This window comes from Crocodylus siamensis, chromosome 14 (genome assembly GCF_052110815.1).
Source record: "Crocodylus siamensis isolate JL-2025a chromosome 14, ASM5211081v1, whole genome shotgun sequence".
NCBI classification, from domain to species: domain Eukaryota; kingdom Metazoa; phylum Chordata; order Crocodylia; family Crocodylidae; genus Crocodylus; species Crocodylus siamensis.
Window position 1 is genome coordinate 6,938,379 of NC_143408.1, and position 14,337 is coordinate 6,952,715.

A 14,337-nucleotide genomic window follows, 5' to 3' on the forward strand; every position below is an offset into this window, starting at 1 on the left:
TGCTGCTCTCCAAAGATTTTGCTGCTGTTTTTGTCCAGCTATTTGCTTTTGCTATGCTCAGCCTTTGGACTGCTGAAGGCCACAAGTTTTTGCAACAATACCAATCTCAGACAGTGTCACAAGATTGCTGAGTAGTTGGAATGTCTTAGTACAGGGAAGGAATTTGGGTGAGGACCCTGACTACAATAAATCTGCTCTTTGGATTTGTGTTTCTTCCAGTACTATCAGATCAAATTTTTGACTGTCACTTGCGTAATTACTTGCTTTTTTTTCAAGTGAAAAAGCAGCCATGTGCATCAGTTACTTTTTTGTACTCATCTATTCAGGTTTGTTCTGTTATCTTTCAGTTGATACAGCACTAAATTTTGTCACTCGCATTCCTTTCCTGGTTAATGCAGTTCCATGTTTCCGTATCTACCTGCCGAAAACTTAAACCAATGCTACTTTTACTTTTTAATATACTTTTAAAATGGCTGATTATTTTAAGTGATTGGGCAAATTGATCAGGTCCTAATCTACACTGCGCTATGTCATATAAATGGCTGAACATGGCTTTTACTTGCTTCAGAAAATCTACAAAGTATGGTTGTATTAAATCTCTAATTTACAAACCCAGGGCTCTTGCCTTTTTATTTTATTTGAAACTATGCTCAGGTCTGGCAAATGCTTCCTTTTTAATAGCGAGACATTTAAGTTATTTGCTGTAGAAACTCTACTGTATTTTTAAATATAATGACAGCTTACGTTATCAGGCTGTTACTTTTTTTTTTTTTTCTTGGATGCTTGGGCACTAAAAGCATCTTTCTTTAGGCTCTTGCATGCTTCATTGACCTAGCAGCTATGTACTTAAGAAGGAACCGTCACCTCCCACAACACATTCAATTCAGAACAAATTCTAGAGCTTTCACTTATTCAAAAGGTGGATTTCCTATTCTCATTACAGAACCTAATCTTTTTCTTCCACCTGCAAAAGGGTAGTAAAATGAGATGCAAATGTCATGCTGACCTGAAGATTTAAGTGCGTTTGACACTTCAAACCCAGACCATCATTAGACATGGAAAACTTGAACATTCAACCTGCAAGTTCATATAGCAAAACTTTATCCATGTTTATTAACTCTTTCTGTTCCCTAATTACTGTAATTAAAGGTTGATCCTGCAATACTGCCTTTTTTCCAAGATTGTTTTGTGTTTATCACCTTTGTATGGAGTAAATTGACAGAACTATATTATTAAACAACCGTCTAACAGCTTGGAAATATCTGGAAGATGATATACATTGAATTCAAACAAAATACAGAGAAAATTAGATAAAATGTTTTCTACAGCTTAGCTGGTAGTTTGTCTTTACTGAGAAGACAAAACTGTATTTAACAAAAACTTTTGTGACTTTATTCACAAGTCACACAGGAAGGTTAAGGCAGGATACAGCCTTGAAGAGTAGTCAAAGCCTCTTCCCCAGTGAAGTCAGTGATTAAAACCCCTGTTGTAATTTCAGTACAGTCTAGATTTCATCTCAGCTTTTTAAGATCTTGAATATTCATGAAAATTCCCATTTTTCCAGAGGCATATGCCACTTCTGAAGTGCCACAAGTGTGTGATATTTCTAAATACTTTTATTTCAGTCTTCTTTGCATTGGTTGTTTATGCAGACTGTAGTCTGTTTTAAACTAGTGGCTAACTATATTTTGATTCAAGGGAGAAGCAAGGAGGGCTTGGGTGACATTTTTGCAATAGAGTAAATAGTTGGCACAAATATCCCAGTAAAATGAAACTCTTGGTTGGTATGTTTTTAAATGAATACAAGTGCCCTATTTTAGATGTTCATACCTCTTAATCCTAAATTACCTTTGAATAAATCAGAAGTTTTTGAGCCTCTCTCTCCTTTTTTAGGATCTGAGTAGCCCTAACCAGTATGATACTGGAGTTGCACTGACTGGCTTGTCCTGTTTTGTTACTCCAGATCTTGCCAGGGACTTGGCAAATGACATCATGACTCTGGTGAGTTGAGACAAACTAGCTCCCTATTTCTTGAGGCCTAGACTGTGTTTTAAGCTGTTTTATAAATTTACTGTTCCCAATAGAATGTAGGACTACAATGCCTGAAACAGTCGTAATTTTCATTTTAATACTTCTGATGTTTGAGAGCTGTACTGCTATAATTTACATAAATCTCTGGCAGTCCAAGTCCCAAATCAACGAACTAGTTGTGCTTTCTGAGTTCAGTTTAAAACATTTTCAAAATGGGACTACTTCCCATCTGAATCAAGTACACGACGTAATTTGTTAAGCATGAAATGTGCTGACATTACTATGTTGGACCTGGTAATACGGCTTTCCACATCACTTCTGTCACCTTACAATGATCAGATTAGTTTTTCAGGAGGAAAACAGTCTTGAATCTAACAGATGATGTTTCTGCTCCAGGATGTGTTCTCTGACATAAATGGAAATTTTTTGGTACTTTTCTCCTTTTATAGTGTGTGCCGTTTGAAGTCTTGTAGGCACTTAGATGATTTAGATGGGTGTGCAGAACCAAGATGCAATTATGTTCTGACCCAAACTAGTCATATAGGGTAAAGTAAAACATATAAGTGAATTTTGGCTTTTATACGTCTTTTAAATATTATCAACTTAATAGTTTCATAGTTTGTAGGGTCGGAAGGGACCTGAGCAGATCATCTAGTCCGATCCCCTGCCATGGCAGGAAAGAATACTGGGGTCAAATGACCCCAGCAAGATGTTCATCTATGTTGTGAATGGTGAAGATGTTATCCATGTATTTAATGAAGATGTCGATTTAACCAGATTTTTCTCTGGGTTATTTTATTCCCCTGTTCTCAGTCATTTCACTGCGGTCACTAATTGATGCAGTGTGCTTGACTGAAAGATAGTAATTGAAGTCTTCATATTCTACAAGGTAAATGACAACCTAGAGGCAGACCTTCACCATACATTCAGAGTGGGGAGTTTTGTTGTTGATCCTTGAATACTGGTCTCCTGTAAACTGCATCTCCTTGATCAGCTTAAAGGGACTGCTTTCATTATTTGTTTTTAACTTGTGTGACAATAAATGGTAAAAGCCTTAAAAGCAGCTTGCAGAAAGAGGCCCTGCAGAACCAAGTTTTGTAGGTGTTGATGTGAAAACATCAACCACAGAAGGAACATGTGGAAATATGAACGTTAGGAGACTGATCGCAATTGCTTCTCCAACAGATGTCTCACACGAAGCCTTATATCAGGAAGAAGGCAGTGTTAATCATGTACAAAGTGTTTTTGAAATACCCAGAGTCCCTCCGTCCTGCATTCCCTCGCCTTAAAGAGAAACTGGAGGATCCAGATCCTGGTTGGTAAATTTCAATAAATTCTTTTTGTTTAAAAATGTTTTAAAGGAACATGTATGTTGTTGGTTCATGTCAGTTTATAGGAAGTAAAGGATGGTGACTGCAGAGCTGATTGTTTTTGAACCAAGCCAAAATTACTGAAACTGAAATAGTGGATTTACTCTTAATGCAGAAAAAGTATTTATACTTGCTGAGTGTTATGCTCTATCATTTATTTGCTTGGTTAATGAAAAGACTCTGAAAAATTTACATTTTTGATACTTATTTGCTAGCACAAAATTGTAGTGATTGGGTTGCTATTTTGAGGGATAAAATATAGTTAAAAAAAATTCACATAGCTCAACAGAAACCTCTTTTTGTATATTTAATTCTAAATTTTGAGACCTAAGCTGCCTCTTGAATTCATCCTTATTGTGTCACCTCTAGTGCAGCTTAAAAGCTGTGGAAGGGAAAACTTGCAGTTGCTGGCCATAAATATTAATTTTCCTATAGTCTTTCCAAAACACAGTTAGGATGTCTGTCTTTCCTTGCTGAATTAAAATGCGGTTTGTCTATTTAAAATGTTCAACCTTGTGTGCAAACCAGCAAATTTCAATAAAGTTTAGTTAGAAAGAGAGTGAAACCAAATTCAGTAACTTGTTTGACAAACTATATAAAACCCACCTTACAATGAGATGTAAGAAAGGTGCTAGTAATGTTAAAAGTAACATCCAAAGAGAGGAAAAATCTGCCATAATGCTTTATTATGAGGCTTTTTAAAAATATGTTTATTTGTGTCTTGCATTAGAAAACTGCAAAGAGTATGAGTTACGAAACAGGCAAGTGAGATTTGAGCAACTGAGAAGGAAAGGTTTTTAGTTGGACTGTTTTACAGCTAATGTTTTAATTTTAAATGAATAAGAAACACTCTAGAGAAAGGAAGGCTTTATTGGAGCTTTTAGGTGGGAGTACTAATGGTGCAGCATCTTCTTTCTCCTTCCACTCCAATAAATCCTCAAACCAGGGAAGATGGGGAATTATGTTCCTGGTACTTCTAAAGTAGGAACCAAGCAGAAAACCAGACACCTGTCTGTCATAAACAAGTTTGTACCATTTTTTTCGGCTTTAAAACATCTGTTACAGATCCATCTTAAAATACAGAAGCTCAGTGAGGCAAAGCAGTAAGCACAGCCCCATACTAGTGTAAAACTGTTCTTGTTTGGGGGGGCTGAGTCTGGAAAGCAAATGGCAATCAGTTTACTGATTGGATCTCCTTCTCTCCTACTTCTGTTTCCCAGGTGTGCAGTCTGCTGCAGTAAATGTTATTTGTGAGCTGGCCAGACGCAATCCCAAGAATTACCTTTCCCTCGCTCCGCTCTTTTTTAAGTTGATGACATCATCAACCAATAATTGGGTCCTCATTAAAATTATAAAATTGGCAAGTATCCTAGTTCTTCTGTGTTTTCAGGGCTGCATTCTAATTAACGGCAGTGTGGGTGTGAAAATAAAGCTATCACTTGGAGGCATAATTACATGTACATCTGAATAAAAGGATGAGAAGCAGACGTTTTTATAATGGGAGGGAAGATGAGAGCCAATGGGAAACGCATCTTCCTTAATGTAGATTTCTTATCAGTTACAACACAAAGTATAATAGCTCCTGTCTTACTCTACTGCAAATGCACTGGCAACTTAATTTTCCCTTCTTGTTTTAATCTCCAAATAGTTTGGTGCTCTTACTCCATTAGAACCTAGACTGGGAAAAAAGCTGATTGAGCCACTGACCAATCTCATTCATAGGTAAGTTTAAAAAAAGATACTGTTTTCTTCTCCTTAGTTGATATAGCTCAGAAGCTATTTTGCTAGCACTTACAGAGCTTGTGTTTTTGCATCTGGAAGTCTTGGTTCCAAACATCAAATTAAAATGACACTAGAGCAGCTCTTTTTTGAAAAGTTCTAATGAAACTAAATATCTGTTTAAAATATCTTCAAGTCATTGGAAATGTAGGACTTTAGCCAACGTGCGAATGAACAAAAGGTGAATTTTAACGTAATCCAGCTTCAGGCAAAGAGGGAACAAAGTGGAGGTTACTTCTGAGTGTACAAGAAAACTCTACATTATAAAAGGCATGTACACAGCACTCAGCCTTTCTTTTCACTCATGTTCCCATGGTTCATAGCTTTTTTTGGTCATATAAGTAAACTTCGTGTTTTATACTCCTAAAATCATCATTATTGCAAGGCAGATGAATATATCTTGTGCCCAGGCTGGAAAAGTTTTGTGACAGTTTTGTAAGATTTGACTTTAATGTTTTCCCCAGCTGGTGTCTAATAGTAGAACATTAACAGGCTGGACAAAGGAAGCTGAAGATGTCTCGTTGTCATTAAGCTCCCATTGCAGTCCCCTCTGCTTTGGCTTATGAGAGTTCTTAAATTGGTATCCAAAAAAGTGGCTGCTTTAGGAAAGAAGTCCTTAACTCTAGACCTCAGTCATAGGAAACAAATCAGTTAAGATTCACATATGCATGAGGAGCAGACTCTCCCTGTTGAGAAGAAAGATGGGTCAGGCAAGCTGTTGTGTATATGCTCAATATCTTCCATGACTAGGGACAGAGAACTGCTCAAACCATTTTATGTCCACTCAAGTCTCCATGTCTGCTCCTGAACAGAAATATAGCAGTTAACCGATTCAATACCTATAAAATTAAAGGCATACGAGTTACTAACACAGTGATAGTTAATAACATGATTGAGATAGGACTTTGCCAGAATAATTGCACAGAGACCCAAATTTCATCCTTGCTGGGGTTGGAAGTTCTGACCTGTATCTTTTTATATATAAAGACTGTTGAATCCTAAGTAGATTCTTCCCTTGTGAGGACAGTTGATGTTGCTGTTGCCATCTTCCCTCAGGAGTGCTGCAGATTTGACTTTAGTTTTGAGCATTGTATACCAGTCCCCAAGGTGATAGCTGCTGTAGTGATATTTTGCAGTGATTCATCTTTGCCAGTATTGCTGGCTTTCTGGCTTGGCCTGGCTCTCTAGGTGGTCCTTCTACTTCTACCCAAGAGAGGAGGGCTGTCACAGTCTGTCCCTTAGATGGACTTTGTCCCCAGGGGGTGGGTCAGTCTATGTAAACCAGGCCCTTATTCAGTCCCCAGAATTTTAGAGTTGCTTTGGAATGCACTTGCATCAGATTTGCCTTGCAGTTGCTAATTAAGTAGGTATACCTATACCATAGGCTTCAGGCGAACTATGGGTAAACCACAGGTATGTCTGGAATATTCAGACTGGTGTGTATAAATGAGATGACTCAAATTAATTCCCAGTTGATTAACTGGAGTTTAAATTTTTTGAGTGAGGTCAGGCCCTAAGTGTTGAACCTTTCTCTTGATGGCTGATTCACTTGCTGTTACTCTCTTACATGTGGTTAATAACGTTAATTGAAAACTACTGTAGTCTTCATAGTTGATGCTGCTAGAAGAGAAGCCCATTTGTTACTAAGTGTAGGCTAAGGAAAGAAAATGTCTGCTGTAACCCATCTTTCTCTCGAACAGCCAGCGGGCTTGCATCCAAATACCTAAAGAGGGTTCAGTTCATTGCAGCACTGGCAAATATACAAATTTAGTACTTCTCCAAGAAAAGCAACGAGATGGACAGTATGTATATCTGTAACCCCTCTCCCTCTCACCTCCTCACCCTACTCCCACACTAGTTACTCATTTGATTATTTGTGAGGACTGTAACCTAAAGTCTGGTTGGTTCCCATCTTATCAATCATGGCGTTTCCTAGTCTAGTGTCATTTAATTGAATGCATGTGCATAATTGGTTGGGTAATTGTGCTCAGAGTAGTTATCAACAGCTCAGTGTCTTGCTGGGAGGAGGTATCAAGAGAGGTTTCTCAAAGGTCTGTCTTGGGTCCATACCACTCAAAATCTTCCTTAATGATTTGGAACCTAGGACTAAATGTATACTTACTAAATTTGTATGTAGCACCAACTGGGTGGAGTAGGAGGTACTTCAGAGGGCAGCAGGAAAAGTCAAAGTGACCTTGATTTTAAATTAGAAAAATGAAATACATTGGTTGACAGTTCAATAAGAAAAAGTGCAAAGTACTAGGCTTAGGAGAGAACATCAGATACACAAATACAAAGTATGGAGTGGTTTGGGTTGGCTGCAGCACTGCAGAGAAGGGGCCAGGGAGTAGTTGTCTCATACTGAATGAGTTAGCAATGTAGTATGGTTGCTTTAAAAAAACAAGAAGCTAATCGCAGACTTGGATATATTAACAGGAGCATTATGTGCAAGTCATGGGAAGTGATTCTTCCACTCGGTTCAGCACTAGTCAAGCCTCACCCATGAGAATTTCCTAACCATGAGAGTAGTTGAACAGTAGAGCAGAGCTAGAAACTCCATCATTGAACTTTATAACTTCAGGTTAGACAAATATTTGCCTGGAATGGTTTAGATAGGGATGGTCTTGCTCTGAGCAGGATTGGCCTGGATGACCTCCTGAAACCCCTTCCAGACTTATTTTTCCATGATTCTGTCCATCAAGACACTTGCCACACACCACTAACTGCACAAAAAATAAAAGTCCTAGTTTTTAGCATACTGGGTGGCTAGAATCTGTTCTGATTCACTTGCAGTATCATTTGTGACTGCTAATTCAGGAATTGTTAGCCCAATGCCTTGACAGATTGTTCCCCTGGATTCTGCTTCTGTATCACTGTCACTCATAGTGGGTGCATCTACACATGCAGTGTTGTTAAGCTGCAGGAAACTAATGAAGTCCACAGCAGGGTATCCTACTGCAGAGTTATTTACTGTGCAGCAGTACATGTGTAGATGCTGATCTGGGAGCAATTTACTCCCAGTCAACCCAGCCCAGCAGGGGGCCACACTTCTAGTTACTGCCCTAGTCACAGAGCTTGACAGCTGCATGAGCCTTGCAGCCCACCCAGCTCCTCCACCTGCCCAACACACAGCCACCTGCTGCCTGTCCTGACCTCGCCTCCTACCCTGTATTCCCACACTGTCACTGCCAGCCAGAGTCTGGGGCTGACCCCCCCACCCCGTGTGCCCTGGCACTCGGGCAGCTGGAACCCAGAGCTCCCCCTGGATGCTGCAGAGAGGCAGAACAGCCCTGGTCTAAGTTGGTTTCCCTGCTCAGTTTGCTTCTGTCCCAGGTGCCTGTGTAGACGCTGTGCCCAGGAGCAGTTTAGTGTGGAGTGTTTATTCAGTTGCATTAATTCCACATGTAGATGTGCCTGCTGTGTGACCTGTCAAATCACTTCACTTCTCAGTCTCATTTTCCCTGTAGATAAATGAGGACATCAGCTTTAAGTATTTTTGAGGTCCTCAGAACAGCACTGCCTGTGCAGGGTGTTGAAGAGATTGATGTTTTATGTTGGGAGTTTGGGAAAATAAGGTGGGGGCGAGGGGAAGCAGACCATTGCCTTGTAGAGGTGAGTAAAGGAGATATACTAGTAAATGCATGAAAGAATGAGCTTCTGAGTACTGCAGATTTGTCTTGGAGGAGAGATTCTTTGACATTCTTCCTTATATAGGCCTTGGATATCATGGATTATTGGATGAAGGATCGAATTGTCATTTCAGTATTTTGTTCTTGATGACGAGCCTTTGACTCATTGCTTCCCTTTTCACCTCCTCAAATGATGTTGCTACTACTTCCTTGGTTTTTTTGAGCAGAAATGGTTTAAAGCAGAACGTGATGCATGTGTCAGGGATATGGATCGAAAGTAGCCTTTTACCATCAATAATGCCTCCCCAAGTTTAAACACTTTGGGTGAAAATTGACCGCTGAACAACTTGGAGTATAATAATTATTTTGTCTAGTTTAAAGGTATATAGGGAAGAGAGAAGATTGGCAATTTCCTGTGTAATAAAAGGTGTTAACTAGATCAAAGATGTTGCTGAGAACTCTTCAGAATGTGTTATATTTTTTTCTATTCATCTAAAATACTTGATTTCTGTTTCTTCACTTCAGCACCTCAGCCATGTCTCTTCTGTATGAATGTGTGAACACAGTAATAGCAGGTGAGAGCTGAAATTAACCCAGAAAAGATCTTCATTAACTTCAGTAGCAATTAACACCACTTATAACATCCTTTTACATAAAGTCTATTTATTATTTTTTATAACTAAATTAAATTGTGTTAAGCAGTCTTTTCAGTGTGCTTCACTACATAAATGAAACACTTTATTACCGGTAGGTAGTAGATGCACTTTTTAAAAAGTATGTCTAATTTGCTCAATGTACAGAAAAGTTTAAAAGCTAGCATTAATAAAACCAATATGCCAACTTTCAAGTAATGTCTAGGATTTTTAAAATAGTTCTAGTTTCAAAAGCTGACTGCTGAAAACAGGAGTTTAGTTTCTAGCATGTCTTTTTAGGAATATAGTTCAGTGGTCTGCTTCAGAAAATCTTAAAGTGAAATTGTTTTATATTTAATTGTGAAGTGAGTTGGGATCTGATTTTACTCTGAAATAACCTGTAAAGAAGGCAGTGTGGGTTTTCCCAGCTGTTTCCAACTCCTGGCTAAGGTCCTCTGATCTTTGTAAAGGGTTTTTCTATATGTCAGCCCCTTTTAACCCAGTAGGCTCTGAAATTTTAAGCATGGGATCCTGCAGAAGGGTGGTATAGAGACGTGGCACCCTGAGGCAGTTCCTCAGAAGAAAGGAAACATCTTTTTCAGCCACTCTGCCAGCTCTGCTTTGCAAAGTTTTGGTGGTAGAGAATGACCCTGGAAACCCGATGTGAATTCTGTTCTGGATACGAGTGTGCTATCCTGAGACAAAGAAGATAACTTCCCACTGCGATGAACCTTGCTGTAGTTAAAAGGGAAATTCAGACTCTCAGAAACATTTCATCAAAGCCTGTTAAACGTTTGAATCATGATGAGTTACAAAACCCTAACGCGTACTTATGATGTAAAACCATAGATCTGCCTAGAGCTGCCTCTCAGGCTGCCAGAGTAAGCCAGCGGTCCTCTTTATGCATGAGCCAAATAGAATCCTGCAGACTTCTACATAAATGTGGCTTAGCAAATTTGGAAGATGTGATATAGAAAATGTGGTGTCCAACAAGGGTGGTGGTTTCTGTCTGCCTTCTAATGACCCATCTGTTGCTATGGAGAGGTCTACACCGTGATAGTGCAAAGCACGGTGTCTCCACCTTCTCTGCCAGGGGGTTGCACACTGCCAAAGCTACACAAAGGCTTTGGCCTCTAAGACTCTTTCTAATTTGGTTGGGTCTCATATAATTACTTGGAGCAGGATTCTGTGTACATCTCATTCATTTAGGAAACTGTAGGCTTAAAGTCCAGCTGTAGTCATCAGTGACCAGGGATCCTGGTTTTCTCTGTTAAAAAACAAAAACTAAATACCTATACATTTTTGGCATTTTTTTTTTAAACTTGAAAAATCAGAGCTCCCCCTGCCCCCTTTGTTCACCAGGACATGGGTTCAGCTGTAGCTGCCCCTTTTGTCCCCTCCCTCCCCCACTGCTTTGTGGTGCTGAGCAGCCAGTGACGTTGCCCCTTTGTTCCCGACCCACAGCCCCTGCCTGCCCCCAGGCTTGCTCCCTCCTGGCAGCAGCTCCCCTCTGCACCAGGTGGGTGTGTGGGGCAGTGGGTGGGTAGGCATAGATGATGCCGTTGCCAGGAGCACTGTGCCAGCTGTTCCACCTTGGCCACCAAGATGAAACACTTCCTACCTGCCTCCACAGTGTGTGTGTGTGTGGGGGGGGGGGGGGGAACCACAGCTCTACACCACCACTGCCCCCACTGCTGCCAGGTGGGCAGGGGCCACCTCACCTTGGTGGCTATGGTGGCACAGTTGGTGAGGGGCTCCTGGTGGCTGCAGGAGCATTGAGTCTCCCTGTCCCACTCTGTCTTCCTGTGCTGGTATGGCCAGGCTGCAGCCTTGTGCCTTGCTGTCAGCGCAGAAACAGCCCCCGTATCCCTCCAATGCATTGCGAAGGGCATGCCCAGATGGTCTCCAAGCCCTGGCCCTCCAACCTCTTTCCCCCTCCCATAGTTTTGTATCTAGCTGCAGGGCTGTTCCCACCTCCCTGCCTGGCTTTCTTGTCAGCCGTGTGTGCGTGCGTGTCTCTGCATTTGTGCACATGGTGCCCCCTGCCTCCAATCACCCTCTTCCTACTCCCCACAGCTCTGGTTTCCTGCTCCAAAGGGAAAATCTGGGTTTGTCCTCCTTTAAAGGGGAAAATCCACATTTTCCCATGGGAAGTGGAAAACACGGATCCCTGCTGATTTATAGTCTTTTGGCTGCTAGGTGGAAAGAGTTTTTAAAAACTAAGGACCTTAGTAAGAGTAACACAGAATGAAAGCATGCATTGTCCAAGCTTCCCCAACAGTCTGTCTGTACAGCTCCCCCTTTCTATGTCAAATGTTATTCTTGTCTTGGGACTTTGCTTGATCTGAGACACGATAGCTGTTAACATTGTACCCAGCCTGTGATTTTTGTCTGTCAGCTAGAAAGCGCTAAAGTGAGACCACTTCTTATGACTCTTACATTGGCTACTGTGTATTAAATTTTACTTAATTTATACTTGGCTTTTCTAAATAAATATAGCTAATTTGAATGCGGGTTTTTTTGTTTTTCAGTTTTGATCTCTCTGTCTTCTGGGATGCCCAATCACAGTGCCAGCATCCAGGTACAGCACTTCTTTCTTCATTTAGATGTTTTTGCTACATAATTCCTGCTGGTTTGAGGGAGAGAAGCTCTCCAGATGTTTGAATGAGAAGCTTTCTGATGGTATAGTTCTCACTTACAGTGGCCCTTAAAGTCTAGTGCATTCTTAGAAAGGTTCCTGAACTTCCCTTAGTTTCCCTTCTCTCCCTGTCTTCTGTGTTTTGTTTAACAGTTGTGTGGGGCAGGAGAGGCCAGGGCACCTGAAAACCTGAGTCCATTTAGGATGCTTTGCTCTTGCTTTTGATTTAGCTGTCACTGGAAGTAAAATCACTAGAACGATGTTCCCTTCATCTTACCTGTTAATGATGCACTCTTGCCAGACCAGAAGTCGCAGACCCTGGTTACACTGCTTTTTCACATATTGAAGGCAACACTAACATAAGGAGCGACCTCTACTTAAAAAATAGCTTTACAAAATATTCCAAAACTGATGTTAATTCCAACCTGCACTTTTTTTCTCCAGCTCTGCGTTCAGAAGTTGAGAATACTAATAGAAGATTCTGACCAGAACTGTAAGTATGTTGCTTGTTGCTTTCGAGGCTTTCATTAAGCATCCTGATGGGGCTAAAGCAACAAGGACTTCTAGTAAAATTATTCAGTACTACACAATGCCCAGTATTTTGCAAAGAAAAGCTGGTATTGTCTAGGTAGTAATTTTATGTTTTTGTATAGTGTCACATTTAAACGTCTACTTACCACCAGCTGCTTTTTTTTAAAATGAACTAGCTGAATAATTGGTGCTATTTGTTATATGGTAAATCTAAAAGTAGAATGTTCTGGTTTTTTCCCTTTCACAACATTTTCCGCTGAGGAAGCACATGCAAGTAATGTTATTATAGAATAAAAAAAAACGTAATAGTGAAGTACAAGAACACCTGACTTGTTCATGGTTGGAAATATGGTAATATGAGTTACCGTTTGCTAAAACTTAAATCCTTTTTCATGAAGAACCTCTTCTATCCATCCGTAGAGAGTATTTTAATATGCTCAGAGGAGAGTGGGGCCCCTATTCAATGTAGTAATTCCATTTTGCAATGTTAGAACTATTTGCATACCAGGAGCTCAGCATTTAACATTTTGATTAAGCTCCATAACATCACTGTGAAGTAGGTAAGTGTTGTTCTTGTTGTCTTTGTGTTACTGTCCACAGGTGTTTATGTAGTGTTCAGAGCATTTATTTGGTGTAACTTGGAAATGGCAGTCCTGATAGTCATGGGTGGTATGACAACAACTTTTTGTCAACAGTCAAGGAGGAGCGCGGACATCCCCTATCCTCTGTGCTAAGTTGTTGGTCTCACATTAGATGCATTTGTCACACCTGTTCTTCAGTACCTACCACACTAGTAAACCATCTCAAAAGGCAGTTCATAGATAACCATGAACTCAGGGGTTTGGTCTTGTAGAACATCATTTTCTGGCGGGGATAGCAGTTGATAGATCTTCAACATTGGTCTAGAAAAAAAAATTCCAGTGCTTACTAAGTTCCTCAGTGGCCTTATTAATGTGTGTTCTCCCCCCTTAGTCCAGTAGTCCACTACTTTTCTAGGACACCTTAAAGACTAAAAATATCATTTTAACCAAATGAATGCTACCTTTATTTGAAGTCCTTCCTAGCAACTGACTGTCTTTGCCATCTATGAAGACAGTCTGTTTAGTAATCATAATAGGAGCTTTAAGTGTAGGAGAGAGTCAAGCCTACTCTTGTTGCTGGTCTACCTTACATGATGTTCTGCAGAGAGAGTGCAAGTCCTTTAGGTCTGACCCTCCAACCCCCTTCCTCCTCCCATAGTCTTACCTGTATCCAGCTGCCGGGCTGTTCCCATCACCCTGCCTGGCTGCCTCATGCACTTGTGCACGTGTGTATGGCACCCCCTGCCTCCGATTGCCCTCCTCCCGCTCCCTGCAGCTCTGGTTTCCTACTTCAAAGGGGAAAATCTGGGTTTTTCTCCTCTAAAGGGGAAAATCCACAATTTTTCATGGGAACTGGAAAACGTGGATCTGATTTCCATTCAAATAGGATAATTCACTTGCCAGTTTTCTTTTCTAAGCTGCAATTCCAACGACACTGTGCACACTCAGTGTAGTTAGAACTCTTTACTCTTGTTCTTTCAGAGTAAGATAAACATTGTTGAGTCACCTTGAATTAGCTAGATTAGATCCAATTATACAAGTTAGTGATTATTTCACTAGGGTTCTGGTATTGTCTCCTGGGGAGGCTGAAGAAATTGTCAGAATCTTGCATGGTAGCTACATGAATCAGTCCACGTTTTCACATAG

General features: G+C 40.5%; 1 protein-coding gene across 2 annotated transcripts in view; it reads left to right on the plus strand.

The window, feature by feature from the left end:
* AP3D1 (adaptor related protein complex 3 subunit delta 1) overlaps positions 1–14,337 on the plus strand; it is a 72,489-nt gene that overhangs the window by 29,881 nt on the left and 28,271 nt on the right. Inside the window, exons 5-11 of one of the 2 annotated variants that reach the window (XM_090028073.1) lie at positions 1,894–2,001; positions 3,217–3,346; positions 4,622–4,761; positions 5,050–5,123; positions 9,335–9,384; positions 11,973–12,022; positions 12,524–12,572. In XM_090028073.1, coding sequence (XP_089884199.1) covers positions 1,894–2,001; positions 3,217–3,346; positions 4,622–4,761; positions 5,050–5,123; positions 9,335–9,384; positions 11,973–12,022; positions 12,524–12,572 — 601 coding nt within the window. The remainder of the gene's footprint in view (positions 1–1,893; positions 2,002–3,216; positions 3,347–4,621; positions 4,762–5,049; positions 5,124–9,334; positions 9,385–11,972; positions 12,023–12,523; positions 12,573–14,337) is intronic. The other variant, XM_090028074.1, reaches the window with a different exon arrangement.